Below are 27,457 nucleotides of genomic sequence, written 5' to 3'. Positions count from 1 at the left end.
GGTCCAACTTTTAAAGCAGTCTCGCTTATTATAGTGGATACTTTACATTATTCCTGAGCCCCACTCTCAGAAAAGACATTTAATTTTTATATTGGAGAGATTTGGGTGTGTGTGTGTGTGTGTGTGTGTGTGTGTGTGTGAATTTTACCTTGCACCAAAATTGGGCCTCCTGTCATGTCTTTCTCCTTAATACTGGTTTTGATTTTAACCACCAATTGAGGATAGGTACATTCTTATACTATAACAATCCTTATTAGTTGAGGTGGGAGAAAATGGTGATAACAAAATAAAAACATATAACACAGCTTTCTGCACTTCTCCTTTTAAAAAAAGCCCCTGAAATATGTGAAAAAATAAAACTGTTTTATTTGGAATTTATTAATTAATGGGGGTGCTTGGGTAATGACTGTGGCTACATCTGCTGACACTATAGCACCTGTATCACTTACCTAGTGCTCTTTTAAAGCGATTATAATTTATAATCGTAATGTAAATTTTGAATGAAAACACATTACATCACTTTCTGTACTTCTAACTTTGGAAAACACTGAAATCCATGAAAAAAATAAAACCATTTTCTCCCACCTCCTACTTGTTAAGTAATCTGTACCTTGAGCTATTGATCAAACATGAAGCCAAGATGAAATGAACAACTGCCATTTTTTGGTCACTTCATGATTTGTTTGTTACATTAATGTAGCCATTTTCCCCAGTTTTCTATTTAAAGTGATAATGTCATTCAGTTTCGGGGCTTCTTCTTCTTCTTCTTCATTTTTTATATTTATTAATACTATTTGTCTCCAAAATTCAGCACAGCTAAACGACAGATAACATTTATTTGAATGAGTAACCCAAATGACTACATCAGGGCCATTCAGTTAATTTCCTCTCTTTGTAAAACAGCCTATAATTTCCAGTCTTGAGTTATCAGATGTGACTAAAGATATAGAAAAATGAGCTGACATAATGATGCATGAAATCTCCCCGGAGTGACTGTGCAACAGCTGTTGTAGGAGGCTGAGCAGAGATCTGTCATTTTGCAAAATATTGCTGCTGAAAAATCTCAAAGTGCAAGAATAAAAGATACTGCACATCCTTATATTTGTTAGGATTGTGGTTCCTCATTATTGCATGAGCTTGACCCTTAAATTCTGTAAATATAAGATGAAATTTGAAGAACTGTAACAAATGTTTCTTTCAGTACCTCATGTTTATCTTCACATACGACTGCTTGCTGTGTTTCACCTTTCAGGTATAATAATTTAATACAGTAAAGCATTTTCACTATCAAATGTTGTGAATTAACCTTATTAATCCTTATTTTTTGGAAATAATATATATTATATAACACTGGATGTTGGGGAGGGGGGGAAGTGACAAATGTCAAGTATGTCACTGCAAGCCATGATTTGGCAAATGAAGCATTAAACATCAAAAACTCTAGATGTCGCTGTAACAAGTATTAATAGATTCGTTAGATTTAACTGAATCAACATTCTCTCTCACACACACAAACTCTCACAAACATGCTCACACTTTCTTATTTTTAAAATTCATGTTATAGATTAGACCTGACACAGTTCTGGAAATCAAGTATTTATCAGCAGTTATGCTCTTATGCATCTTCTGGGTTTAAAAAAAAATTACAAAAGTATTCTGTTGAAGAGCATATGAAAAACTCTGCTGGATCAAGCCAAAGAGAGAGGCATACTTCTCTCCCTTCATTGGTTCCCTGCAACTTGGTGTCCAGAGGCATACTTCCTCCAAACCTGGAGGTAGCACATATCCATCATGACTAGTAGCCACTGATCTCTTTTTGAAATTATCTGAGCTAGTGGCCATCACCACACCCTGTAGCAAAGAACTCCACAAACTAATTACATGACATGTGAAGGAGTACCCCCTTTTGTCCGCCCTAAATCTTTAACCAATCAATTTCATTGTGATACATTTCTAGTACTGTGTGAGAGAGAAAAAACTTCTTTCTATCCATTCCCTTCACACTGTGTCTAATTTTATATCTTGCTTGGCTATGCCTTAGACAAATGCTTGAATTTTGCACAATTTTTATACAATGCTATTTGACAGTATTGTATATATAGCACCTTTTCATACATTATATATTCTGTGTTTAAAAGGTATTGTTTTCCAATTTAAATAGCTGGAAAGCACAGAGACATTTTTATTCTTATTTTCAGAATATAGAACATTTGCCCATAAAAATCATATATAAGTGTCATATTTTAAGCTGACAGATTACTCTTGCCGCTGAAAACAATGCATCATACAGCAATAAAAGAAAAAATGACTTGTCAGCAAGGCAAATACAAGAGTATTTCTACATTTTAGATGGTATGTGTGGTAGAACCAAAATTACAAACATAAAGATTGATTGATTTGCTTTATAACATGCTCTGTGGACTTTGGCTTAGGGCAGGTAGCAACCTTATGAAACATTCAGCATAAAAATTATAAATCAATAAACTTAAAATATATAAAGCATGCTTTTAGATTATAAAAAAATACTAAAGGTAACCCTTACAGCTCCTATCTTTGGCACAGTCCTTGTTCCTGAATACACAATATTGTCTACACAAAAATGTTTGACCATGCCTTGGGCAACAGTTTTGAATTTTACAAAACTGTTTGGACATGCTCAGACAAATGCTTGAATTTTGGTGAATCTTAGAAAGAGAAGAGCAGAGCTCTGGGAATCAGCAACAAGTATCTTGTTATGCTTGTATTGTTCATTTGAAATGCTTAAGAGGATGCTTGCTTGATTTCTAGGAGATTGGAACAGAACGAAGGGGGATAGAGATACTTGGTGCTGTAGGGCTCAGCTGATAGCTGTGGAGGTATTTTACTCTATCTGTGTCATCAAAACAATGAGAAACCTTCAGGCATGAAAAACGGGGTCTACCATCTAGGGTTCACAAGACTGCAAAGCATTGTAGACCTTGTTTGCAATCTTGTACAACTATAATCCTACAACCCTTTTTATGTCAGTGGTTGCCCACTCCTCACCCAGATATTATGCTTATACCTTTAAGTGTTCTGTATATCAAAGTGTTCTGTATATTGTTTGCAGAAAGTCTTAGAGCATACACTTGCTGTACTTCTGGTCCCATTCCTTCCCCTCCATCCCTGCCTGCTGAGGGTTAAAATTAGGGTTGCAGAAAAGGAGGCTTAGTAAAGGCAGTAGTGGAGGAACAGAGTGGGGACATCATCTCAGTGTCTGAGAGCATTTAAAATCATAGCCATCACCTCCGGGAAAGAATCTAGCAACCTTAATGTGTCTTATGCACATCTGGAAATTTGCCAGGAAACAGGCAAATGTGTCACAAATCTCCACTGTGTTGCCAGTTTGTTTGCAGAGGATTTTAAGGACAGCTGTAGAGCACATGGAGAAAACTGGGTTCTTGTTGCTAAGCTGTCATGTCATGTTGTACCAAAGCCCCTTACCCCCAGGAAAAGTTAGATAAGAGGCATTTTCATGGTTTTCAGCTCAAGTAGATTCTGTAATGGCTGAATTTCTGCCTGTCACTCAACACTTAAAGTCACAGGAGCCCTGCAAGAGAAGAATGCAGTGACTAATAAAACAAATAGATGGGTCCTGAACACAGGCATGTGTTCCTTGCTGAAATACACCTAGGAAAAGGTTTTGGAATAATTGCTTTCTAGATAAGGAACAGGTTTAAATGTACGTTGGGGTTTTTAAAGGTTACTACAAAGTGTGTGTGTGTGTGTGTGTGTGTGTGTGTGAGAGAGAGAGAGAGAGAGAGAGAGAGCGTGCGAGCGAGCGAGCGAGCAAGCGAGCGCAATTGTTATACTGAGGTCAGGGTCTCTTCAGTTCAGACAGGTATGTTTGTAGTCTGACAAATTAAGCAAAATGTTTAAAATTAGTATACATATTTGCCATCTGTATAATGTCACACCTTCTCCCACACCAGCATTGTAGCATCCACCCAGCTTGAATTTTAGGAGAGATGAAAGCAGTACAGTTATTTCTATTAATTTCCTGCCACTCAGGGCCCAGACTGCAACTGGATATTTGTATCAGTCATGTCTTGTTTTGTTTTGACAGCCTTAAAGCTGTCTTCTCCCTGAGAAAGCTTTTTATGTTATCAAATGTCACTCTGACAGTAAATGAACAAAAACTCCCATGACAATTGCAGTGTAAGATGTTCTGCATGTATATATTTTGAAGATGGCCAGGGAAACACATGGTGTACCCCATAATACAGTACCTTTCTGATGAGTAGCCTGAGATCTGTTAGTCATAAGACCCTTCCCCCCCCCCAATTCTGCTGCAGTGGTTTCCTGTAAGGAAGAGAGAGTTTGCAGCCCAGTGAGAGGCAGAAGACATGTCAGAGGTATTCTGAGAATGGTTTATTAGTCTAATGTGTTTCACATCTTACAGCCTTCAGGTTACTGATGTAATGCATTCAGAGGAAAACCAAAACTACTCCACACTATTTCAGGGCAGAGCCCTTTTTAGATGCCCAGTAAACATGGAGAGACTCCATACTTACAGAACGTTATTAGCATGCCTGACCCGACATTCTCCCAGCTCTCCTGCTACCTGTCCCCCCATGAAGAGTATTTGCAGCAGAGATTGTTTGCAGTGGCAAACACCTTCCATGAAAAGATCTCTGCCCTGCAATTCAGAACTTTGGATATGTGCTGTTAATAGCAATCAATTGCCCTTGCATTTTTATGTTTTGCTTGTTATATAGCAGCCACAGATGGGGAGTTAGGGATGACCAAGTCAGACGATAGCAGAAGGGAATGGTTAAAGCCCCCCATACCTTAGCCATGGTCACTGTCCAAGTTGAGTTGCTCATGCCTTCTAGCTGCTGTCGAATAAAGAGCAATTAAGCTTAGGAGCAGAGTGATTGTCACAATTATTTTCTAGACTTTCAGCAGGAAAGACTCTTGTTAGGCTTAGTGTTCTGGTGTGTCGCACAAAATGAAATGATGATCATGAGAACAAGTGTTGGACTTAGACTGAGGAAAACTAGGTAGGTTTAGATCATTGCCTTCCTATTATGCTTATAGGGGCTACAATCCTATCCATGCTTGCATAGTTCAGCTACAGCCCAATCCTACTCCTCACCGTTGGCACCAATGCAGCAACACTGGCAGAATGTGCTACATCAAATGGTGGGGAGGGGGCAGTTGGACAGCCAGAATAAGTAAAAATATTCCCCAGACCTTTGCCAGCCATTTTGCTGGTGAAGAAAGAAAAAGAATAGACTGGTCTGGAGAAAAGGGGATAAGATCTGACTTAGGCTTCTCTCCCATTGTAGGTCAACCTCTTAGGGTCAAACTAGCCATTCACCTGAGTGCACAATGTAACCCAGTGGGGAGTGGAGTTTTATTTCTAAACAGCATGCATGGTGGGGAAGTGATGCCAAGCATCCATGGATGTGCCTGGCCACTCAGACCAGGCTCTTCTGGCAGGAGATATACATGTGTGCATTACAACTAGGCATGACAGATGTGTGGGTGGGAAGCAGGACCCTGAGTGCTGTGGATGAGGCTGGAGGTGGGATAAAACCAACATGCACATAGTTGATCCCATTACCCCACCTGGCTTCAGTGTCCAAGATTTGATGAAGGTGTTGTCAGCTCAGAACTGTTTTTATAGTTCCCATCTGCTCTATAAAAATAAAAAAAACACGCATTGAAGTACAGATTTTATACTTCTCTGAAGGTAATGTATAAAAAAAATAGATTGGCTTTTAATAAGAGCACCATAGTTCAAGTTTTTTACTTACTATCTGGGGTTTCTTTTTGTTTGTTTGTTTGTTTGTTTAAAAGCTGACAATAATAAAACCAGGCTAGATAGATCTCTCTTCCTGTCAGGTCAAGCTGCCTATGCTTCAAATCAAGGCCAGAGAATTGTATGGAATTGTTGGTGTCGGGATCTCCCATTCTTGTCCACATTTCTCTTCACATTTTCTCTGACTTATCGTGATCTGCTCCGCTGCAGAAGAAACATCTCCCTGCAGCTATTTCTCTGACAACATCACGTTGATGCTACAGAAGGTGAAGGAAAAATAGCAAGAAGTGCCCCATGTGTAGTGAGCTCAGCTGCAGCTTACAACTGCAGAATTAATTTGCCCCTGGGACTTTGATACCACTTCTGCCAGAATCTGGAGCTTTTGGAGGCCTATGCAGTATCCATCTGTGGGGAAAATGTCCAATGTGCATGACTAAAGGAAGTGGACGCCAGTTGGGTTCCTCAATCTACCATTTGTTTTTTCTGTACTTGTTAACACTGGGAGCAGCCAAGTGCATGCTGGAGCTGATGGCCCTGATGCTAAGTCACCGGGCCCTGATGGCATCCACCCAAGGGTTATTAAGGAATTGAAGAATGAAGTTGCAGATCTCTTGACTAAGGTATGCAACTTGTCCCTCAAAATGGCCACGGTGCCAGAAGATTGGAGGATAGCAAATGTCACGCCTATTTTTAAAAAGGGAAAGAGGGGGGACCCGGGAAACTATAGGCCGGTCAGCCTAACATCCATACCGGGTAAGATGGTGGAATGCCTCATCAAAGATAGGATCTCAAAACACATAGATGAACAGGCCTTGCTGAGGGAGAGTCAGCATGGCTTCTGTAAGGGTAAGTCTTGCCTCACGAACCTTATAGAATTCTTTGAAAAGGTCAACAGGCATGTGGATGCGGGAGAACCCGTGGACATTATATATCTGGACTTTCAGAAGGCGTTTGACACGGTCCCTCACCAAAGGCTACTGAAAAAACTCCACAATCAGGGAATTAGAGGACAGGTCCTCTCGTGGATTGAGAACTGGTTGGAGGCCAGGAAGCAGAGAGTGGGTGTCAATGGGCAATTTTCACAATGGAGAGAGGTGAAAAGCGGTGTGCCCCAAGGATCTGTCCTGGGACCGGTGCTTTTCAACCTCTTCATAAATGACCTGGAGACAGGGTTGAGCAGTGAAGTGGCTAAGTTTGCAGACGACACCAAACTTTTCCGAGTGGTAAAGACCAGAAGTGATTGTGAGGAGCTCCAGAAGGATCTCTCCAGACTGGCAGAATGGGCAGCAAAATGGCAGATGCGCTTCAATGTCAGTAAGTGTAAAGTCATGCACATTGGGGCAAAAAAATCAAAACTTTAGATATAGGCTGATGGGTTCTGAGCTGTCTGTGACAGATCAGGAGAGAGATCTTGGGGTGGTGGTGGACAGGTCGATGAAAGTGTCGACCCAATGTGCGGCGGCAGTGAAGAAGGCCAATTCTATGCTTGGGATCATTAGGAAGGGTATTGAGAACAAAACGGCTAGTATTATAATGCCGTTGTACAAATCTATGGTAAGGCCACACCTGGAGTATTGTGTCCAGTTCTGGTCGCCGCATCTCAAAAAAGACATAGTGGAAATGGAAAAGGTGCAAAAGAGAGCGACTAAGATGATTACGGGGCTGGGGCACCTTCCTTATGAGGAAAGGCTACGGCGTTTGGGCCACTTCAGCCTAGAAAAGAGACGCTTGAGGGGGGACATGATTGAGACATACAAAATTATGCAGGGAATGGACAGAGTGGATAGGGAGATGCTCTTTACACTCTCACATAATACCAGAACCAGGGGACATCCACTAAAATTGAGTGTTGGGCGGGTTAGGACAGACAAAAGAAAATATTTCTTTACTCAGCGTGTGGTCGGTCTGTGGAACTCCTTGCCACAGGATGTGGTGCTGGCGTCTAGCCTAGACGCCTTTAAAAGGGGATTGGACAAGTTTCTGGAGGAAAAATCCATTATGGGGTACAAGCCATGATGTGTATGCGCAACCTCCTGATTTTAGAAATGGGTTAAGTCAGAATGCCAGATGTAGGGGAGGGCACCAGGATGAGGTCTCTTGTTATCTGGTGTGCTCCCTGGGGCATTTGGTGGGCCGCTGTGAGATACAGGAAGCTGGACTAGATGGGCCTATGGCCTGATCCAGTGGGGCTTTTCTTATGTTCTTATGTTCTTATAAAAGACACCAATTTTCAACCAACAAATCACTTCTTGTTTGGAAAATGACTCTGAACACACGCTGTAATTCATTGCAGGCAACGATTCCATACAAATTCCACATGGAGTTTTCCCAAATTAAAGGGTTTCCCATTCACTTCAGCAGAGGAGATGCAACCTGTCAAATGTACAAATGGATGATGTTCAGATCACCACCATTAGTCCACTTTCCCCCCACTGTGGTTGTTTACTACAGGCAGAGTTTTTTTTTATTTTAAAGGAAGAATTTGTGATTCCTTCACTTACTATCTGAAGTAGCATAGTCCATGAAAAGCTGTATCATGATTCTGTTGCATGTGTAGGTTGGTGAGAGTAATAAAGTGGAAGTAGGACATTGGACAGATGTAGGGGAGGGCACCAGGATAAGGTCTCTTGTTAACTGGTGTGCTCCCTGGGGCATTTGGTGGGCCGCTGTGAGATACAGGAAGCTGGACTAGATGGGCCTATGGCCTGATCCAGTGGGGCTGTTCTTATGTTATGTTCTTATGAGCTCTTTTCTAAGGGGACCAAGCTCTCCTGTTGCAGAATGCTACCACCACATTTGGAACCAGTTTTATTTATTTATTTTTCAATTGATAGCCACCTTTTGCATAGCACCAACATGGCTTACAAAATTTAGGCTGCAATCCTAACCACACTTTCCTGAGAGTAAGCCCTATTGAACAAAATAGGCTTACTTCTGACCTGGTTAGGATTGTGCCCTTAGAACTGTATAGTACAGTAGAAACCAACCTAAAACCACTAAAACAAATAATTCAAAAATAGAAATTCCAGTAAACAAGAGCAGACAAAATGCCCCCCCCCCCCACTGTCAAAAGCACAGTTGTACAGCTAGGTGTTTTTAACTTTCTTGAAAGCGCTAAGAAAGGGCCATTCCAAACTTCCTGCAGGAAGGAGTTCCAAAACCTAGGAGCCAACCACAGAGGAGACCTGATCCCATGCGCACATCAAGCCTCTGCCAGTAGTGGTACATAGGGCAAAGCCTCCCTAGAAGATCTTAACAGGCAAGCATGGCAGTGCAGGAGGCATCCCTTAAGGTATGCAAGATTGAAGCCATATAGGACTTTGAAATGTACAACAGCATTTTGAACTGGACCAAGAAACCAATGGGAAGCTAATGTTGATGTTGTTGTTGGCATCCTTCAGTCTTGGAAGACTCTGGTATCGCGCTCTGAATGGTGGTTCTGGAACAGTGTCCTCTCCAGTGCGCAAAGCCTGGGTAAAGTAGGTATGGAGGATAGGCTGTTACCCATGCAGCAAATCCCCCCTCTCCACGTCGCTGAAATGGTCCAATGGAAAGGCAGAGGCCAATACGGTTGGTTCCAGCGGCGTCGCAGGAGTTGCCAGAACGTGACTGTGTTCAGCCATGAACTGCCTCGGGGACTCCGGCTCCGGATTTTGCCTCGAGGTTGACTCCTGAAGCCTTTTCCATAACTGGATGTAGCCACAAGGCAGTGGAGGTTTGGGATCAGAGTTTTCCTTCTCTCAGATGAGCTGCCTTCCCAGGCTAATGAGTCCCATCTACCCAGTGGCTGTTTAGTCGCCTCTTACGACAAGTACAGCCAAACTGAGGGCCTATTCTTATCCCCAGCCCCCAGGGGAAGGGAAGCTAATGCAGCTTGTATAAGATGAAAATTGTATGCTCACCACCGCTGTCTCATCTGCTCTGTCATTTGCCGACAGGTCTGGCGACGGATGGGGTACGCGGCTGCCTCTTGTGGCAGTGCTCCCAAAATGGCTACTGATGGAACAGTGTGTAATCCATCAGCAGCTATTTTGCAACACCGTGTCTTCCGCTGTCGAAAAACCCCCTGCATAGGATTGGGCTGTCACTCCTACAGTAGGTGTTGCCTACTTTCAAGACTGCTACTTATTCTCCTTCCAGCGTATTTCAGTTGTGTGTTGAGCCATTTGTTCACAGCACCTGCAAACTGAAAGTTTACTTCCTTTTTGGTCAGTTTAAATCTGCAGCCTGCAGGGCACATTCAGCAGTCAAAGGACTGTTCAGGATATGGTGTCTAGAGTTCAGCTGGGTTCTCTGTTCTGCTCCTTTTGTTCTTTAGCTACAAAGCAGGTTGTCAACTGAAAGAGGTCAGAGAGTGGTCTGACTGCTAGGTGTGGCTTGGTAGAAGAGAAGTAGTTGAAAGGAGTAACATGAGAGGAACAGAAGAGTGAAAAAAGATCAAGACAGCATGGGAGGCAGGAAGATGTTATGCTCAAAATAAGAGACATACATTTATGTGTTCAGATGCCATTTAAACAACTTCAGGCAGCTGTGAGTTTCCAACCAGCTCCTCAGATGTTGTTGAAATGCATAAGCTTTTGTCAGCTGAGAATCTGTTTCAGAAATACCTGACTCATCATCCCTAGAAAACTGGTTTTGTTTGTATAGATGCATTTGTGTCCCAGAAATCACTTTTGACCTGTAACCAATACTATTGAGCAGGATAGGTGCTTCTGGATATATACTTAACACACCAATTCCACAGGGTTTATAGAAGCCTGATGATCCTTACCACAATACAGCATCTGAATCTTTATTATCTGGTGTCAGACCATTGTTCCACTTAACTCAGTGTTGTCTTCACTGATTGGCAGCTACTCAGCAGTTTTCAGCAGAGGTCTATCCCCAAGCTGCCTGGAGATGCCAGAGATTCATCCCTAAGGTATGGCCCCTGCCCTATAAATACCTGCCTGAAACATGGGCCTCCAGGGGTTCAAGTGACAGATTGAAAAGTAACATGCTGCTGTAAGCGTGCCACTGATTGCTCTTTCATGGAATAATATGTATATTTCATCCAAATTCAGGGTGACCAGATATCAGTGTTGGAAAAACCCAGTGGGGCTTGACTCGAGCTGAGTCACAGAGTCACTGCCCCCCACTACTTAACTCAAAAAAGAGTCCTCAAGTTGAGTCAAGTTGAGTCGCCCCCTCCTTTAAAAAGCCAACTGTGGTGAAAAACGGAGCTGCTGCCAGGGAGTGTGTCTGTGTTGGAGCTCTCTTTACTCACTCCCCTGCTGTCCCCTCCCATCTGTAAATAGGGCAGGAGGGGTGGGAGGAATGACGAGAGAGTAGGGACAGAAGCAGCAAGAGGGAGGAGGACGACGACGGTCACAAGCAACAGCTGGGAAGCTTACCAGGACAACCTGATCCTTGCCAGCCTTGCTCAGAAGTAGTCCCACTGTAGCTGGTCATTCAGTGAGGCTCCCTCCCCCAAGTAACAACGGAGTCAAGAAACCACCACAAAGTTGGAAAGAAAAATTGTGCAAAAGAGTTTTCTCTCACTTCCCTGGGTTTCTGGCAAGAAACCTCTTGGGCTCCTCCTCCTGCTGTCCCTCAGCCAATAAAAATATCTGAATGCCCATCCTTTGTCCAGTGATCATCCATTCCTTCCTTCCTATCAGAGATGGGGAAAAAGAGCTCACTCCTGTCTCCCTCCTCCTGCCCAATTAAGTTACCCTTTCCTGCCTTCCCAGCTGGGACCTCCTGCTGCTTACTGTTGGAATGCTGGCCCCACAACGTTTTCCATGTAGTGAAAACAGTAAGCACCCCCAGACTCGAGTCAGCAAGCGTGGGGATGAGTGCTGAGTCAGGGGAACCCTGACTCAAGTTTTTTTCAGAGTCTTCCACATGTGTGACTCATGAGTCGCAGAGTCACCCCAAATCACTTATTTTCACGACTCAAGTTTGTGTCATCTGACTATAGTTCCCAACACTGCCAGATACAGTGGAGGACAGAGTGCCTATACCTTTAACCATTGTAGGGAAGAGGTAATTTTGGCAGGTGCAGCTTTTTAAACCCTCAGGTGTTGAGCGGCACCTGCCCAAATTCCCTCTATGGTACAATGGTGAAAGGAATAGGCACTCTGTTCTCCATTGTATCTGGTCACCCTGTCCATATTATTAACCATGTGTTAAATACCTCCTGGAAAACTACTGTTGCATGAACTCTTGTGGAAATTTTTGACATGAAATGTCCTTTGAGAGATTTTTGTCTATATCAAATGCACTTCACATGATGCATTTTTTTAAGACAATGCATTTTTATTATGAGTTATCATAGACTTTTCAGTCTTTATTGTTTACTTGCTTTCCAGCACCAGAAAGATAACTCTAGGATACTATTATGTCTTCAGCACATCCCTTAATTTGAGAAGGAGCATATGAAGCTGCTATATAGCGAGTCAGACCTTTGATCCCCCACTCAGTATTGGCCTGAAGTCGCTTTGCAGTGTTTCAGACAGGACTCTTTCCTGTTCCCACCAGGAGATGCAAGGAGTGGAACCTGGGATCTTTTGCATGCAAAGTATGTGCTCTACAACCACTGGGAAATATAGCATGGGAAAGTCCATATTTTTGCTGCAGAATGGCTTCTGTGCCATATGAGGCAGGGAGTCATAAATATTGGTTTATTGTCAATGTCCTTCTTTAGCTGCACTTCAAACTGCCTACAGCAATGCTAGTTTGGTAGGATGACCTTAGCGGTGTGTGTGTGCACATTGGAGAGGAATAGAATTAGTATTTAGCTATGCATTCTGGTCTTGTCTGTGTATTAGCACCTTCAGATAGGAGCTTTATATGTGATATTTTTGCACGGTGTCTCTCTGTATAAGTAGAATTTCTCCTTAATAACATTGTATATCATTCTGCTCTTTGTGCTATTGTGAAAATAATGCCAAATCATAAATAATCTGTCAAATCTTAATTAGATTAAAAGTAATAAGCTGAATTACTTTTTTGAAAAAGTAGGAATATAAAATCTCCAGTAGTGTTCACTTCGAACACTTTCCATCATTTTAGTTGACTTTTTACTTTTTATTTATTAATAATTTGTACAGCACCTTAATACACAAAATTCTTTTACTAGCCTCATCCTATAAATCTACACTATAACTTTATGTTGGTCACTGCTTTAGTCCCGTTTTTGCAGATGGGAAATTGGGGCAGAATAAAGGTTGCTTAAGACTATCTAATAAATTCATAGTTAAGCAGATTTGACCCTAAATTTCCCTGTCAGGCTAGTGCATAGTGGATTTCACACAGCCATTTTTGAGAGCATCAAGGTAGTGCAAGGTCCAGGATTTCTGAGGTGCTTTCCATTGACCTGGAAAAGACAGGTTGACACACAACTGGACCAGCTTGGCAAGAGGGGCAGCTGGTGAATGTGGTGATCTGTGCAGGTCGCAGGCATAGTGGCAGGCAGGTGCAGGTTACTACCCCACCAACTGTTAACTCTCACCAGCTCTCCACCTGAGTCAGCTTGTACACCAGACCTCACCAGTCATACATTGGTCATGCTTCTGCTAAATTTCTTGGTACTCTGTGAAAAGTGAGAATAGCGGCCCTGTTGGGATCATAGTCCTCTTTCCAGTTTTGGGTCCTGGCAAATGCCCACCTGAACAAAGTCTGGAGTTGTCTTTGGTCATTCAAGGAGAAGAATGTATTTGATCAGTCTGTCAAAACCTGCTCAATCTTCTGAATGCTATGACCAATCTCAGGCAGATGTCCAGATCATTGCCTGTCATTAATAGAAATACCTTTAAAATATAGGTTGAACCAGAAGAAATCAAGCAGAAGTCCTGGCACATGCCTTTAAGAAAGAGAAAGGCAGAATGCAAATGTTTTAAAATAAATAAAAGTAAAATGGTACCATATAACTTGCAATATCTTCAAGACCAAAATTGCTGGATATTATAATTTTTTAATATTAGAATGTTATACTTACCCTCATAGATAACATTTCCCCCCCCCCCCAAAGAACTTCAAAACAACATTAAATAAAACTACCTGTCAGCATTCAATACCACTACTTGGAGTGACACCGAAGCATTTTGAAGTCTTGAAGCTGCTTGAAATTGTTGCTGGGTGCTTTCAGTTACTAGAAGAGTGAAATGTAATGGGTCTTTTAGCCTCAGAGCTGTTGCAGGTCCAAGGGGACCCATCTGTGAGTCAGCGGCTTATGGGGAGGTACAGGAAAATACTGTTCCTGTAGTTCCCCTACCTCTCCCAAGCCTCTAGATCTTCCCCATAGCATGTGGCACAACCAGTTTTGGCATGGTTGCATGTTATGGTGGGGAAAAGGCTGTTAGTCTTTTTGTATTTTGTTGATTTTGATGAAATATGATGCCACATGTGCATCTGATTAGATGATACTGGCATATTCTCTCTAATAAATTTCTAACTATATATTAATAATAGAAAACAAATTAAATCCGTGATCTATGATGACAGGTATTTTTATTGAACAGCTACTGAAACAGCTAAATTTGCTCTGGGGCAAAACTGAACTGGGTTTGCATTAGGAATGCTTTTATAATTAAGGAGTTTTTGCTAACTTTCTGTAATAAAATATGCCAGGAACAAAAACTAGTATCATGTGATAAGCATAAAACAAGAGTTGTTCAGTTGACATGACAGAAAGTTCTAGGATGCAGTAATTTCATCATATTGCAGCAAACACAGAGATAGGTGGGGAGGTGGAAGAGAAAACACTCCTGTTTCTGTTTGTATCTCTGTTCTAGCAAAATTCTAGACACGGTATTCAATTTTGGTAGTAAATTATGTAGTGGTAGCCACATATTTGTTTTGGCTTCTGAAAGTTCTGTGTGCAGGCATACCTCAGATAACACAACTTCCTTTAGCATTGACATCACTCTTTGTCCCAGCATGATTGATAGCCATTGATTGACAGCCAGCTAAGTGGCCAGAATGCACTGCTCGTATCAACCCTTTCCCTTCCCTGCCTATTAAATGAACTATATCCCATAGTGCTGTTTTGCATTGTGTACAACTTTTGGGGATTGTGGGCCCAATTCAGTGTGGGCTGCACCGGCCCAGTGTTGGTGCACACTGTTGCAAATGTGCCATAATGCACGCCTGTGACAGTCCACACTGGTCCAGAGCCGGAGCAGGCTCAGCGTGAGCTCATACTGAGTCAGTGCTAAGCGGAGCATGGTGGACTTCCACCTGGAGCTCCGGGTGCTTGAATTTGCGCCCCTCTCAATAGTGGGCGCAGATCTGAGGAGACCCATCAGGGCTGCTTGCAGTTTCCATGGGGGTATGGGAGCTTAAGCCCTGATGAGTAACCCTGGTGCTGCTTCCCAGCTCAGCTGGATGCAGTGGTAGCCTTTTCAGTGCCACTGCAGCCCTGGGCGCTAGGAAGCATAGGATTGACCTGTGTATTCCCTGCACCATGGCAATATTGCTGTAAGCCTATAGCCTAGACCAGTGGTTCTCAAACATTTTAGCCCAGGATCCACTTTATAGAATGCTAATCTGTTGTGACCTGCTGGAAGTGATGCCATTAGCCTGGAAGTGATGTCATCATCAAGCAGGAAAAATTTTTAATAATCCTTGGCTGCAGATCCTATCCACACTTACCCAGGAGAAAGCCCCATTGACTATCTTTGTTAGGGCACAATCCTAACTCACTTTCCAGCACTGACATAAGGGCAATGCAACTTCGAGGTAAGGGAACAAACATTGCCTTACCTTGAGGAGGCCCCCATGACTGCCCCCCAACTGCAGGATGCAGCACATGCCCCAATGGCACAGCTATGCCAGTGCTGGAAAGTTGATTAGAATTGTTCCCTTAAAAGCATATGCATTATAGCCTGTTAAAAGTACAGATCTCCCCAAATGCAGGCACATACCACATTGGCATCAAATTTAATATACTAAAAACAAAATATTGAAATGAATGAAGACCCACCTAAAATTAGATTGCAACCCACCTAGTGGGTTTTGATCCACAGTTTGAGAAACAGTGACCTAGATTGAAGAGGAAAGACATTTAGAAACCTGGTTGTGAGTTTCATTCAGTTCTCTCCTAATGCCTATTACAAACTTGTTTTTAAACAGTTTATTTTAATTTTTAAAGCATTATCCCATTCTTCCTTCATTTCAAATCCAAGGGGTGCCTGACAGAACCAACATAATAAGTTGTAAGCTCTGTGACCCAGAAGGGGGGCAGAATTGGTGGCTCTGGCATGTACCTTATTCTGTTCCTCTTCCCAGATCAGATCTGCCATCATGGCTAGCTCTACTCGAACTTGCGCCAGCAAATTAACTGTTCCCACAGCTGGGGGTTTCCGCAGGGCAAGGAGACAAATTTCCTCTTACCTCAAGGAGTGCTCCAGCCTGCTCAGATCCCATGCAGAATGCAGCACAGCAGTGCTGGCCCTGCTGCTTCCGTGGGAAAGGATTGGTCTGCCCTTATAGCACTTAGAAATATTTTAAGTGCTTACTCAATAAAAAAACAAATGATATCTTTCCTGGGCACATTTCAGTGTAATCAAGATAGATGGCGCCACATGGCAATTTGCAGGATTGGACGGACCTGAAGCAATGGGTGTGTGCCCCCAGTCTTCTGCCATTTTTACCAAGGGCTCTGTTTGCTGCCCACATCTCACAAGAGCAGTAGCGGCAGCATATTCCACCATAAATACTTGGGTAGCCCATCAACATTTTGCTCAGCCCATTTTTCATATGTTTACCAAGAAACAGTTTGAGCCATAATCTGGAGGTGTGTATAGATTGTCAAATAAGAGTCATGTGACCATGCACTATCCTGGAGGAGCTTACACCCCTATGTATGTTAACTTTAAAATAAATCCCACTTAGTTTAGTGGACAATACTACCATGTAACACTACACAGACTTATGCCCTCCCCCTTTCTTGCACTCCTCTGGGACAGAAAAGTCACAACTGTTTCCTTTTCCCCCAATCCAGTTCTTAGCTGTTGCAGCCATCTTTGGAAAGAAACCATTTGTTGTTTGCTCTGATAGAAACCAAACTGAGAGTTGTTGCTGATGGAGCAAAAGAAAAATTGTTTCTTTTGTTAAAGAACAGAGAAAGATTCAATTTTGTGACCTCCCAATTGCAGCTCAAACATGGGCTTACCATCTCTGTCATAACTAAGCCTCAATATCTGTGTATCTCTCACACATCTACATGCTGCTTATCTCTAGCTACTTCATTTCTGGCTGATGCACACTTGTGGGTTTTCACTGACACAAGTGCAATACATGATAAGATGGAGAGAAACAAAAAATGTACACATATTAAGCAGTGTGGACGCCATGTCTTGAAGGAAAAAAAATTACAATATCTCCTTTCTCTCTTCCAGTGAATGAATTTTTAGATATTTATTTGCAAATCTAGGTTTGATTATAGGTGTTATTTTGTATTATCTGTGTTTTAGGATTTATTAGTATTAGTGCTGTATGTGGATGAATTATTCATGTTTCTGCATGTAATAGAACACCTAGGAATATAGTAAATGAAATAAAAAGTTAGTCATAAAGAATTTTCTTCACATTAAAGTTTGATATGCTACAGGAATGCCTGCTATCTAATGTCCTTCTATCTACCTTACAGCCCAATCCTATCCTGCGCTGGAACAGGCAGGCTGACTGGCCTGTGCTGCATCAAGCGCAGGGTAGGAGGTGGATTCAGTGCAACTTAGAGTAAGAAGATTTATTTACCTGTACCCCATGTTTTGCAGCAGCCACCTCAATGGGGCTACTCACATCTGTACCAACTAAATTGCTGGTGCAAATCTGAGCAGCCCAGTGTAATGCTCAGGAGAGGGGTTAGGATCTGGCCTAAGTCCCGGAGGCCAGTTCCACCTCCCTCCTGGGCCCACCTGCCGCCTACCCTCCACTTGACCCAAAACGTTCCCCTTCCACCCCCTCAGCCGCTTCGCACTGGCCTCCCCAGACCAGCACAAACTTATCTTTCTGTGGCCTGGATCTGGCATGGGGAGGCCAGCATGCTTCCTCATACCAGCCTCCCCAACACATGAGTTATTGCAGATGTGCCTTACAGCACATTTGCAACACTTCTGGGTTGGCGCACCCTCCCTTTACACTGTTCCACCACTCACTGACTTTCCTGGATCAGCAGGCTGGTCCCAAGCTGTCACCACACACAAGGCTGCTGCGGCCTTCCCGTTTCCCACAGTGCTCAGCTTTGTGCACTGCTGGAAGTACTTTTGCAACTGCCATAAGACAGTCCCTACTGGTGAAACGCTTCTTCCACCAGTGTCTGATAGTATTGGGTTGTAAGTACCCTTCAGTATGGAGATTGCTATTTTCAGGCCAGTTTCTACTTCTGTCTCTCAAGATGTTCAGCTAGACAGACAAACTGTCTGTCTCTCTCACTTTCTTATCTAATTATGTAATTCCTTCAATAAAACTTTTTTCCTTTCCTAAGAACCACAAACCTGGCAATGATCTTCTTAAGAGAGGTCACCCAAAACATTTTGCATAAACCAGTTGTGCCAACAATTAGAATATCATGTACCACAATCTAGAATCAGAACCATCGAAGTGTGCAAGACTAGCAAACCTTCCCAACCTAATTCTGTCACTTATGGCTTATTTTAAAGTGAATTTGTTTTTAATCATGCCAGTACCAGCAGGTCAAGAGGGCCTTTTGACTAAGTAGGAGCTTAATTGCATGTGAAATGATGGAGCCTGCCTTGTGGCACTGCCCAGCCAAATAAGCAACCCAACTGAAAGCAAAAGTCAACATGCATTGTCTTGAGGAAGAGGCTTTCATCTCCATGATGCTTCTAGAACATCCTACTCTCTGTCCCTGGAGCTTCTCTCTGGTTCACCTTAGTAGATGTCATCTTTCTGACCTAGTTGAAATGAAATGAACCTTGAGGCAAGGGAGATGTAGGACCCTGAGTTGCTATCATGTGTGTTTTCCTGTTATTCAGAACATATTGAGTAAACACAACATGCAAAATTGGCACTATGTACTAGGTAGAATGTTGGGAGTGAAATTTTGGTGCTGTCTGTCAAAAAGACCAAGTATACATTCAGCATGGAGAGAGGTGAATGAGAAATGCACTTTCTGTCATTTTTAAATGAAGTTATATTTTTAAATTCACCTCACTAAACAGCACCCTTGGCACTTCTTATTCCAATGAAGATGAAGTGGATGTTGACAGTTTAGATACTGAAGTACCCAGAAAGACAGGGCATATTGTATAAATGATGAAAAAGTTGTATTATATCATAATAACAATTTGGAAGTCAGGAATAACCATGTGTGGTTCTCATCAAGATTTCAAGCTGTCGTTACTATTTATTTAGGCTGCAATCCTATAGACACTTACCTAGGAGTAATTCCCACTGAGCTCAGTGGGGCTTACTGAGGACTGCGGTGGTTCATCTAATGAGCTATTCCATTTCTCAAGAGTCCATTGGTTACTTCAGGAGTACTTCTAGAGATGTGGCTGCCTGTGAGTATTTTTCCAAAGCACATAGACTGACTGCCCTGTTTCCTTTACAGGATTTATCTCTCAAAGATATACCAAATGGTCTTCTACTTAGGCAGCTGCTAGGCTATTAATCACTTTTACCAATTCCTACTTCACTTTAACATAATCCAAGATTTTCAGAAGTTCCCATGCCTTGTCTAGGTTTACAGTATGCAACCTGATCCCTAGTCATAGAGTACCTACAAGGTGTTTAGCCTCATATTGCCACATAACATGTGATTGGTTTGAGGTTTTCTCACAGAGAGACCTTTTTGTTACCCAGAAATAACTGCATGCACAATTAGATCAGAAATCATCATGGACTTGCTTATTCTCCTTCAGATATCCAACCCTTTTTCAATATGCTGTATTAAGTTCATTGCATTAGAATAAAATTGGGCCAAAGTATATGTTATATAAGACCAGATTGCCCCATGTTGGATTTTTTACCTATAAAGCAGCTACTGTGGGCTTTGTGTGTTGGTTGACACGGGCAACATCAACATCAGCTGACACGGGCAACATCAAGGGGATGTATGATGGTATCAAGCAGGCCCTAGGTCCAACACAGAAGAAAATTGCCCCTCTGAAGTCTGCCACAGGCGAGGTCATCCAGGATCGGGCGCAGCAGATGGAACGCTGGGTGCAGCACTACTCTGAGCTATATTCCAGAGAAAATGTAGTCACCGAAGAAGCACTGAACAACATTGAGTGCCTGCCTGTGCTGGAAGAGCTTGACAGTGAACCAATCCTAGAAGAACTTCACGTGGCCCTGGACTCCCTTGCCTTTGGCAAGGCACCTGGAAAAGACAGCATCCCTGCTGAAGTCCTAAAATGCTGCAAAGAGATCATCGTCACTGAGCTGCATGAAATCCTCTGTCTCTGCTGGACAGAAGGTGGAGTACCTCAAGACATGAGGGATGCAAACATCATCACGCTGTACAAGAACAAAGGTGACAGGGGTGACTGCAACAACTACCGCGGCATCTCTCTCCTTAGCGTTGTAGGAAAGCTGTTTGCCCGAGTTGTACTAAAGAGGCTCCAGGTACTTGCAGAGAGCGTCTATCCAGAATCGCAGTGTGGATTCCGAGCCAACAGGTCCACCACTGATATGGTATTCTCCCTTAGACAACTGCAGGAGAAATGCAGGGAACAACGACAGCCACTCTTTATAGCCTTCATAGAGCTCACAAAGGCTTTCGACCTGGTCAGCAGAGACGGCCTCTTCAAGATTCTCCCCAAGATTGGATGTCCACCCAGGCTCCTCAGCATCATCAGATCTTTCCACAAGGACATGAAGGGCACTGTTGTCTTCGATGGCTCCACATCAGACCCTTTTGACATCCGAAGCGGAGTGAAGCAGGGCTGTGTTCTTGCACCAACCTTGTTTGGGATTTTCTTCGCTGTCCTGCTGAAGCAGGCCTTTGGAACTGCAACAGAAGGCATCTATCTCCGGACCAGATCAGACGGAAAGCTCTTCAACCTCTCCAGACTGAGAGCAAAATCCAAAGTCCAGCTGAAATGTCTGCGTGACTTCCTCTTTGCCGACGATGCAGCTGTCACTACCCACTCTGCCAAAGATCTCCAGCAGCTCATGGATCGTTTTAGCAAGGCCTGCCAAGATTTTGGACTGACAATCAGCCTGAAGAAAACACAGGTCATGGTTCAGGATGTGGACTCACCTCCCTGCATTACAATCTCTGAGCATGAACTGGAGGTTGTCCATGACTTTGTGTACCTTGGCTCAACGATCTCCGACACACATTCTCTCGATACCGAGCTAAACAAGCGCATCGGTAAAGCAGCTACCACGTTTTCCAGACTCACAAAGAGAGTCTGGTCCAACAAGAAGCTGACGGAACATACCAAGATCCAGGTCTACAGAGCTTGCGTCCTGAGTACACTTCTGTACTGCAGCGAGTCATGGACTCTTCGCTCACAACAGGAGAGGAAACTGAGCGCTTTCCACATGCGCTGCCTCCGACGCATCCTCAACATCACCTGGCAGGACAAAGTTCCAAACAACACAGTCCTGGAACGTGCTGGAATCCCTAGCATGTATTCACTGCTGAAACAGAGACGCCTGCGTTGGCTTGGTCATGTCGTGAGAATGGATGATGGCCGGATCCCAAAGGCTCTCCTCTATGGAGAACTCGTGCAAGGAAAGCGCCCTACAGGTAGACCACAGCTGCGATACAAGGACATCTGCAAGAGGGATCTGAAGGCCTTAGGGATGGACCTCAACAAGTGGGAAACCCTGGCCTCTGAGCGGCCCGCTTGGAGGCAGGCTGTGCAGCATGGCCTTTCCCAGTTTGAAGAGACACTTTGCCAACAGTCTGAGGCTAAGAGGCAAAGAAGGAAGGCCCATAGCCAGGGAGACAGACCAGGGACAGACTGCACTTGCTCCCGGTGTGGAAGGGATTGTCACTCCCGGATTGGCCTTTTCAGCCACACTAGACGCTGTGCCAGAACCACTTTTCAGAGCGCGATACCATAGTCTTTCGAGACTGAAGGTTGCCAATACTAAAAAAAAAATTGAAACAGCTGTTCTAGGCGAGGGGATATTTGGCCCTTTTTTGTTCCGCTTTCCTGATCTGAACTACCCCTGGTAACTACTATTAACATTGTTGGGAGGTAGATAATACAGGTGCCTCTATTGTGCATGCATTTTTCCTCACTGGGGTTGGCAACAGCTTTAAGGGGCAATTTAAATTGAGAAAATGGCAGGAGGAGACAGGCTTAGGCTGCAATCCTAACCACACATTCCTAGTAGTAAGCCTCATTGAACACAATGGGACTTACTTCTGAGTAGACATTCATAGGTTTGGGCTGTTAAACAGCCTCTTTTCCAGCACCAGTACACCAATGCGAAACTGAAGGTCTGATCATGGATCTCTTGTACCACATCACGTCTGCTTTTGCCCAGTGTTTGCAATGAAGTGAAAAACAAATGGAAACATTATTACCCATAGAGAGTTATATCTAATCTGTATTTTCTACCCATGATTTTAATCATTCATGAAACGTCTGGAAAAGAGCTCTAGTGCAGTGTCCCTCCCACTGTATCACTTCACATGGTCCACTTATCAGAAGTACTACCAGAAGTAACTGGTGATGATGGCAACACCAGTGACTTCTGGATTGGGATGTCAGATGCAATGCAATAAACACTGGTAAGAGATTCAGGGCAAATGGGAGGAGTTTTTTAAGCATGCTAAAAGTGCACACTAGAGCTCTGCCCACTGAGACAAGCTTCCTACTGCTGTTTGTCGCATTGTGTTGCTTGTCTTGCTGCCAGGTGGTGGGGTCTGGGGTCCCGCCCAGACGGGGTTAGGACAGACAAAAGAAAATATTTCTTTACTCAGCGCGTGGTCGGTCTGTGGAACTCCTTGCCACAGGATGTGGTGCTGGCGTCTAGCCTAGACGCCTTTAAAAGGGGATTGGACGAGTTTCTGGAGGAAAAATCCATTATGGGGTACAAGCCATGATGTGTATGCGCAACCTCCTGATTTTAGGAATGGGTTAAGTCAGAATGCCAGATGTAGGGGAGAGCACCAGGATGAGGTCTCTTGTTATCTGGTGTGCTCCCTGGGGCATTTGGTGGGCCGCTGTGAGATACAGGAAGCTGGACTAGATGGGCCTATGGCCTGATCCAGTGGGGCTGTTCTTATGTTCTTATGTTCTTATGTCCCACGAGTACCATCAGACACCACCTCAGGCACCACCAGTGTTACAAGTACCACTGGTTGAGAAACCCTGCTCTAGTGAAGAATCTGCTGGGATTTTCTTCTTATATTGACAGTACAATCCGATACATGCTTCTCTGAAGTAGGCACCATTGAGTTCAGTGGAACCTCCTCCCAGGTAAATGTGTTTAGAACTGTACCCTAAGGAGAGTATTTTGATAGTAAAGATGAATCATAGAAGTATTTCATTTTTGTAATGCAGATTATGTTGGAAAACAAGGCACAACATGAAACGACAGAGTTGCTGAGGTGTCGCATTTGGTGTGAATTAGCAGCTCTTTTTCTCTGAAACCATAAACAGCTCATCTAGATAAAGTACAAACAAATACTATAAGTGCATTGCAATTATAAGTAGCCTCAGGAAAGAGCAGGGAGCAGTTTTATGATATTGCCAAAGATTAGTGCTGAAATGCTGAAATGTATAGCTGAGAAAGACCTGCTAGAGAGATGTTTTATTAGAAGGAATATAACAAGGGATTCACAATGCAGCTGTAAATCCATTAAGGCAAGGAGGGCTCTGTAATAACCTTTCTCCATTATAGCTATTAACTTCAAGGATTGCTGAAGTTGGTAACTCTGCAAATATGGTCTCGCCCAGCACAGTAACTTAACCTCCACTTCACTGGTCTTTATTCAGGTCAGAAAAAAAGGAGGTGTAACTTTATGAAATGAGTGATGCACCCTCCATTTTACACCAGAAGTTTTCCCAACTCGGGCTGGCAACAGCTTTAACGGGAAATTTAAACTGAGAAAATGGCAGGAGGAGAAAGAGGCTGCAATCCTATCCACTTTCTGCAATACCACACTTTCCTGGGAGTAAATCTCATTGAACGCAATGGAACTTACTTCTGAGTAGATGTAATGGGACTTGTTTGAGTAGACAAAAAGAATTTTGTCATAATGTTTGTCTTCACAATTGTGTTCCTGGAAAGAGATTTGATTTAAAAAAATTATTTATTTAAAACATTTATATTCCCCATTTCAGGTCTAAGTCATCACAAGGCCGCTAACAAAATAACATGAAGTCAACAAAATATGACTTCATGTTATTGTGAAAGTACATGAAAATGTGAAAGTACAATGAAAACCTCATACATTGAACAGCAACGGTTTATTTTCATATTTTTGTTCTGCCTTTCTTTCAAGAAGCTCAGAGTGGTATACATAATTCCTCCTCTCCTTTTGTCCTCACAATAACCCTGGGAGGTGGGTGAGGCTGAGACATAGTGGCTGGCCCAAGGGCACCAGGATGCTTCAAAGCTGAGCAAGGATTTGAACCTGGCTCTTGTAGGTCTAAGTCCAACTCCTGAACCACGACACCATCCTGGCTCTCATAACTGTTATGTTTGCTGTTGTGTTATGCCAAAACTGGGTATCCAAGTGGATTTTTCTGGAGTGAGACAATCCCATGAAGATGCACCAGCCAAAGGATACTGTGCATGTTTCCTTCCTCTCGTTTCCATGTGGATAGCAAATTTCAACATCTTGGTTTCTTTCAAGTGGTTTTGGGAAAAACTTGCTCCTCCTGTACAGTTTTCACTGTTTTGCACATGCTTATAATACAGATAATGTGTGAAATTGACATCAACCCGCAGTAAAAAAGAAAAAAAGAAAAAAGCATAGTTGTGAGAATATAAATTTACATTTGACTGCCTGTGAGAGAGTGTTGGCAGTAAATGTTTGCACTGATATTTTCAAACAGAACTGAACATACTTTGAAGAGGACTATGCTGGAAGAAAGTAGATGCTTGAGGACAAAGTTTGAAAACATAAGCAGTTTACAGCAGAGCTTCCTAGTGCTCTTTGGATATGGGGGGGGGAACAGAACACTGGAACATTTCAAACATTTTTGCAAATGTGTTCAGTTTACAAGTGATACTGAATATGTGCTTCATATTCTTCTTGCCTAGAATGATTGAAGACTGTGGGAAAAGAGGAACTACCATGGCAGAAAGGAGGCAGCTGTTTGCAGAAATGCGTAAGTGCTGTGGCATTTTTTTTTTTTTTTTTTGCCGTTGGATGCTTCCTTGCAAAAGACCAACAAGACAGAATGTGACTTTAGTAAATATTGCATGGATTTGCGCCCTGAGCTATAGGCAGCTTTTTGCTCCAAACAAGTATTTAAAAGTGCTTTTAGTGTGAGGCGGGTTGCAAGAAAGTATACTAAATTGACCCAATGCTTTCTTTTTGCAGCTCTGTGGATTTTTTAAAAGCTAGTTTTTCTACCATATCAATAACTGCTAAGGGATCCAAGGCGAAAACATGTGTAACAGTAGAAATACATGGCTTAGAAAGAAAAGGACATGAAGAGTCAAAAGCACTAACTCCAGCTAAGAGAATCAAATCTCAAACATACTCTAACATTTCTCTTTGAGTACCCTGATCACACTAATTCTGTACCACAAGTATTCCTTGTCCCTCTTCTGGTTAATGTTTCCTGTAAGAGGATTCTCCCCCCTCAAGCAGTAGACCAGGGGTGTTAAACATAAAGCACGAGGGCTGGATCCAGCCGGCAGAAATGATTTATCTGGCCTGGGTGTTGCTTGCCTTGACTCCCAGCCAGCTGCAGCAGCAATCTCCACTTTCACACAATAACAATTGGCCATGCAGCTGACAGGGAGAGCTGAGGGAAGAGAAGGAGGGCATGAAGCTGCCAGTAGCCAAGGGAAGTCATGTGCATGCTCACACTGGCAAACCTTCACATGCACACTCAGCAAGCAAGGCCAAGGCCGGTTTAGTAAAAAACAACCTGTGTGTGTAGTCCTTAGTGCAGAGGTTCCCAAACTGGGACACTGCGTTGCCCTAGCCTCAGAAGCCTTGTCTCTGCCCCTTAACAAGCAGGGCAGGGGGATGATGGCAATGTGATCAGCACGATCACACCACTACTGGGGACAAAAGGGATTTTTTTCACTTACCTTCAAAGGGGTGGGGAGCTCCATGAACCCCTCTGCAGGGCTCCCTGTGCCTCAGAAAAGCTAAAAATAGTGATCACGACCCACTTCTGCTTTGCTTGTCAAACAGTTTAAATCAATGTTGTCATGGTTTTTAAAAAATAAATTCTGTAATACCAATGAATCTTGAACTTGTTTGTTTTTGAAGCCAGTTGTCTTGGATGTATTTTATGAATATGAACCCACATCTTAGGGCCACATCTTAGGGCCCAATCCTATCCAATTTTCCAGCACCAGTGCAACTGCTATGCAGCCGCAAGGTAAGGGAACAAATGTTCCCATACCTTAAGAAGGGCTCTGTGACTGCTGCCCCACCACAAGATGCAGTGCACACCCCATTGGCACAGCTGCACCTGCACTGGAAAACTGGATAGGATTGGGCCCTTAGGGTGCAATCCAAACCTGCACTGGAGCAGGCAAGCCAGGAACCTTACACTGCATCCAACGCAGGTTTGTTGGGTACAGCGGTTCAGCCACAGGCAAGGGGAAGCTCTTCCCCTTACCCTTGCGTAAGGGCTGCGCGCCCCTATGCGTCTCCTCAAACCTGCGCCACCTGTGGAGGTGGCGCAAGTCTGAGGAGAGCGCCGCTTCGTTCTCTCCAGGGACAGGGGTTAGAATCTGGCATAACCGCCGGGTCCCAACCCCGTCCCCGGCTCCCCACGTGCCTGCCCCGGGGCCACCCATCGCTCATGCTCCCTGTCATGAACGTGTACAGTTTAGGCCTAGTAGCATGTAAAGCCTGAACTAAGCTAAACCAGTAACAAAGAAGTGGCTTGCAGTTCCTAGCTGCAAGGAATTTACAACTCAATGGAAGGTGATAATGTAGCACCTAAGCAGACAGAGAGGCGCCCATGAATCTCCAGTGGGGAGGGGAAGAGCTAGGAGGACTAGCATCCAGTCCCACTTCAGGAAGATTCTGGCCCCAAGGGTCTCTGATTGGACAGTTTAAATGAGTACAGAGTCACCTCAGACCTGTTAGCCTGAGAAGTATAAGAACGAAGCCCAAGGGGTGTGTCTGAGTCTTTTGTCTGTTTGGTGGAAAAGGTTGTGGGTGCAAGATCCTGCAGGGAGAGCCTGTTCCATCAGGGCCATGTGGCCTCATAGTTAACCTGGAGCTGATGATCTACAAAGGAAAGCTGACCCAGGTGAGAGTTAGGGAATAATAGAGATAGCCAGTTAGCTTTGTTATTTTATCCTGATATGTTTCCTAGAAGTTTTATGCCTCTAGCAATTGCTGTCTTTTGTAACTTTATGTAAACCTATGTATTTAATAAAGTAAAAATCCTTTTACTAAGTTGTTACATTGTCTGTTGGGGACAAAGATTCAGAATCCTGCCTAGCCGTTCAGCAAGCTACCAAATGCTCATTGAGGACTAGTAACCTGAGGACTGAGGCTTTAATTAAAGAAAGTGCTCAGTGCCTGCAAGGGATAGAATTAAGCCTAGA

The 27,457-nt window shown here is 43.4% G+C and overlaps 1 protein-coding gene across 16 annotated transcripts in view; it reads left to right on the top strand.

The window, feature by feature from the left end:
• DTNA (dystrobrevin alpha) overlaps positions 1-27,457 on the top strand; it is a 211,627-nt gene that overhangs the window by 67,772 nt on the left and 116,398 nt on the right. For all 16 annotated transcript variants that reach the window (XM_066626649.1, XM_066626650.1, XM_066626659.1 and 13 more), the window contains one exon: positions 24,971-25,038. In XM_066626649.1, the coding sequence (XP_066482746.1) occupies positions 24,972-25,038 (67 nt within the window). In that variant the 5' untranslated portion in view covers position 24,971. The remainder of the gene's footprint in view (positions 1-24,970; positions 25,039-27,457) is intronic.

The sequence above is a fragment of the Tiliqua scincoides genome, chromosome 4 (assembly GCF_035046505.1).
Source record: "Tiliqua scincoides isolate rTilSci1 chromosome 4, rTilSci1.hap2, whole genome shotgun sequence".
NCBI classification, from domain to species: domain Eukaryota; kingdom Metazoa; phylum Chordata; class Lepidosauria; order Squamata; family Scincidae; genus Tiliqua; species Tiliqua scincoides.
This window is presented reverse-complemented; position numbering and strand designations above follow the sequence as displayed.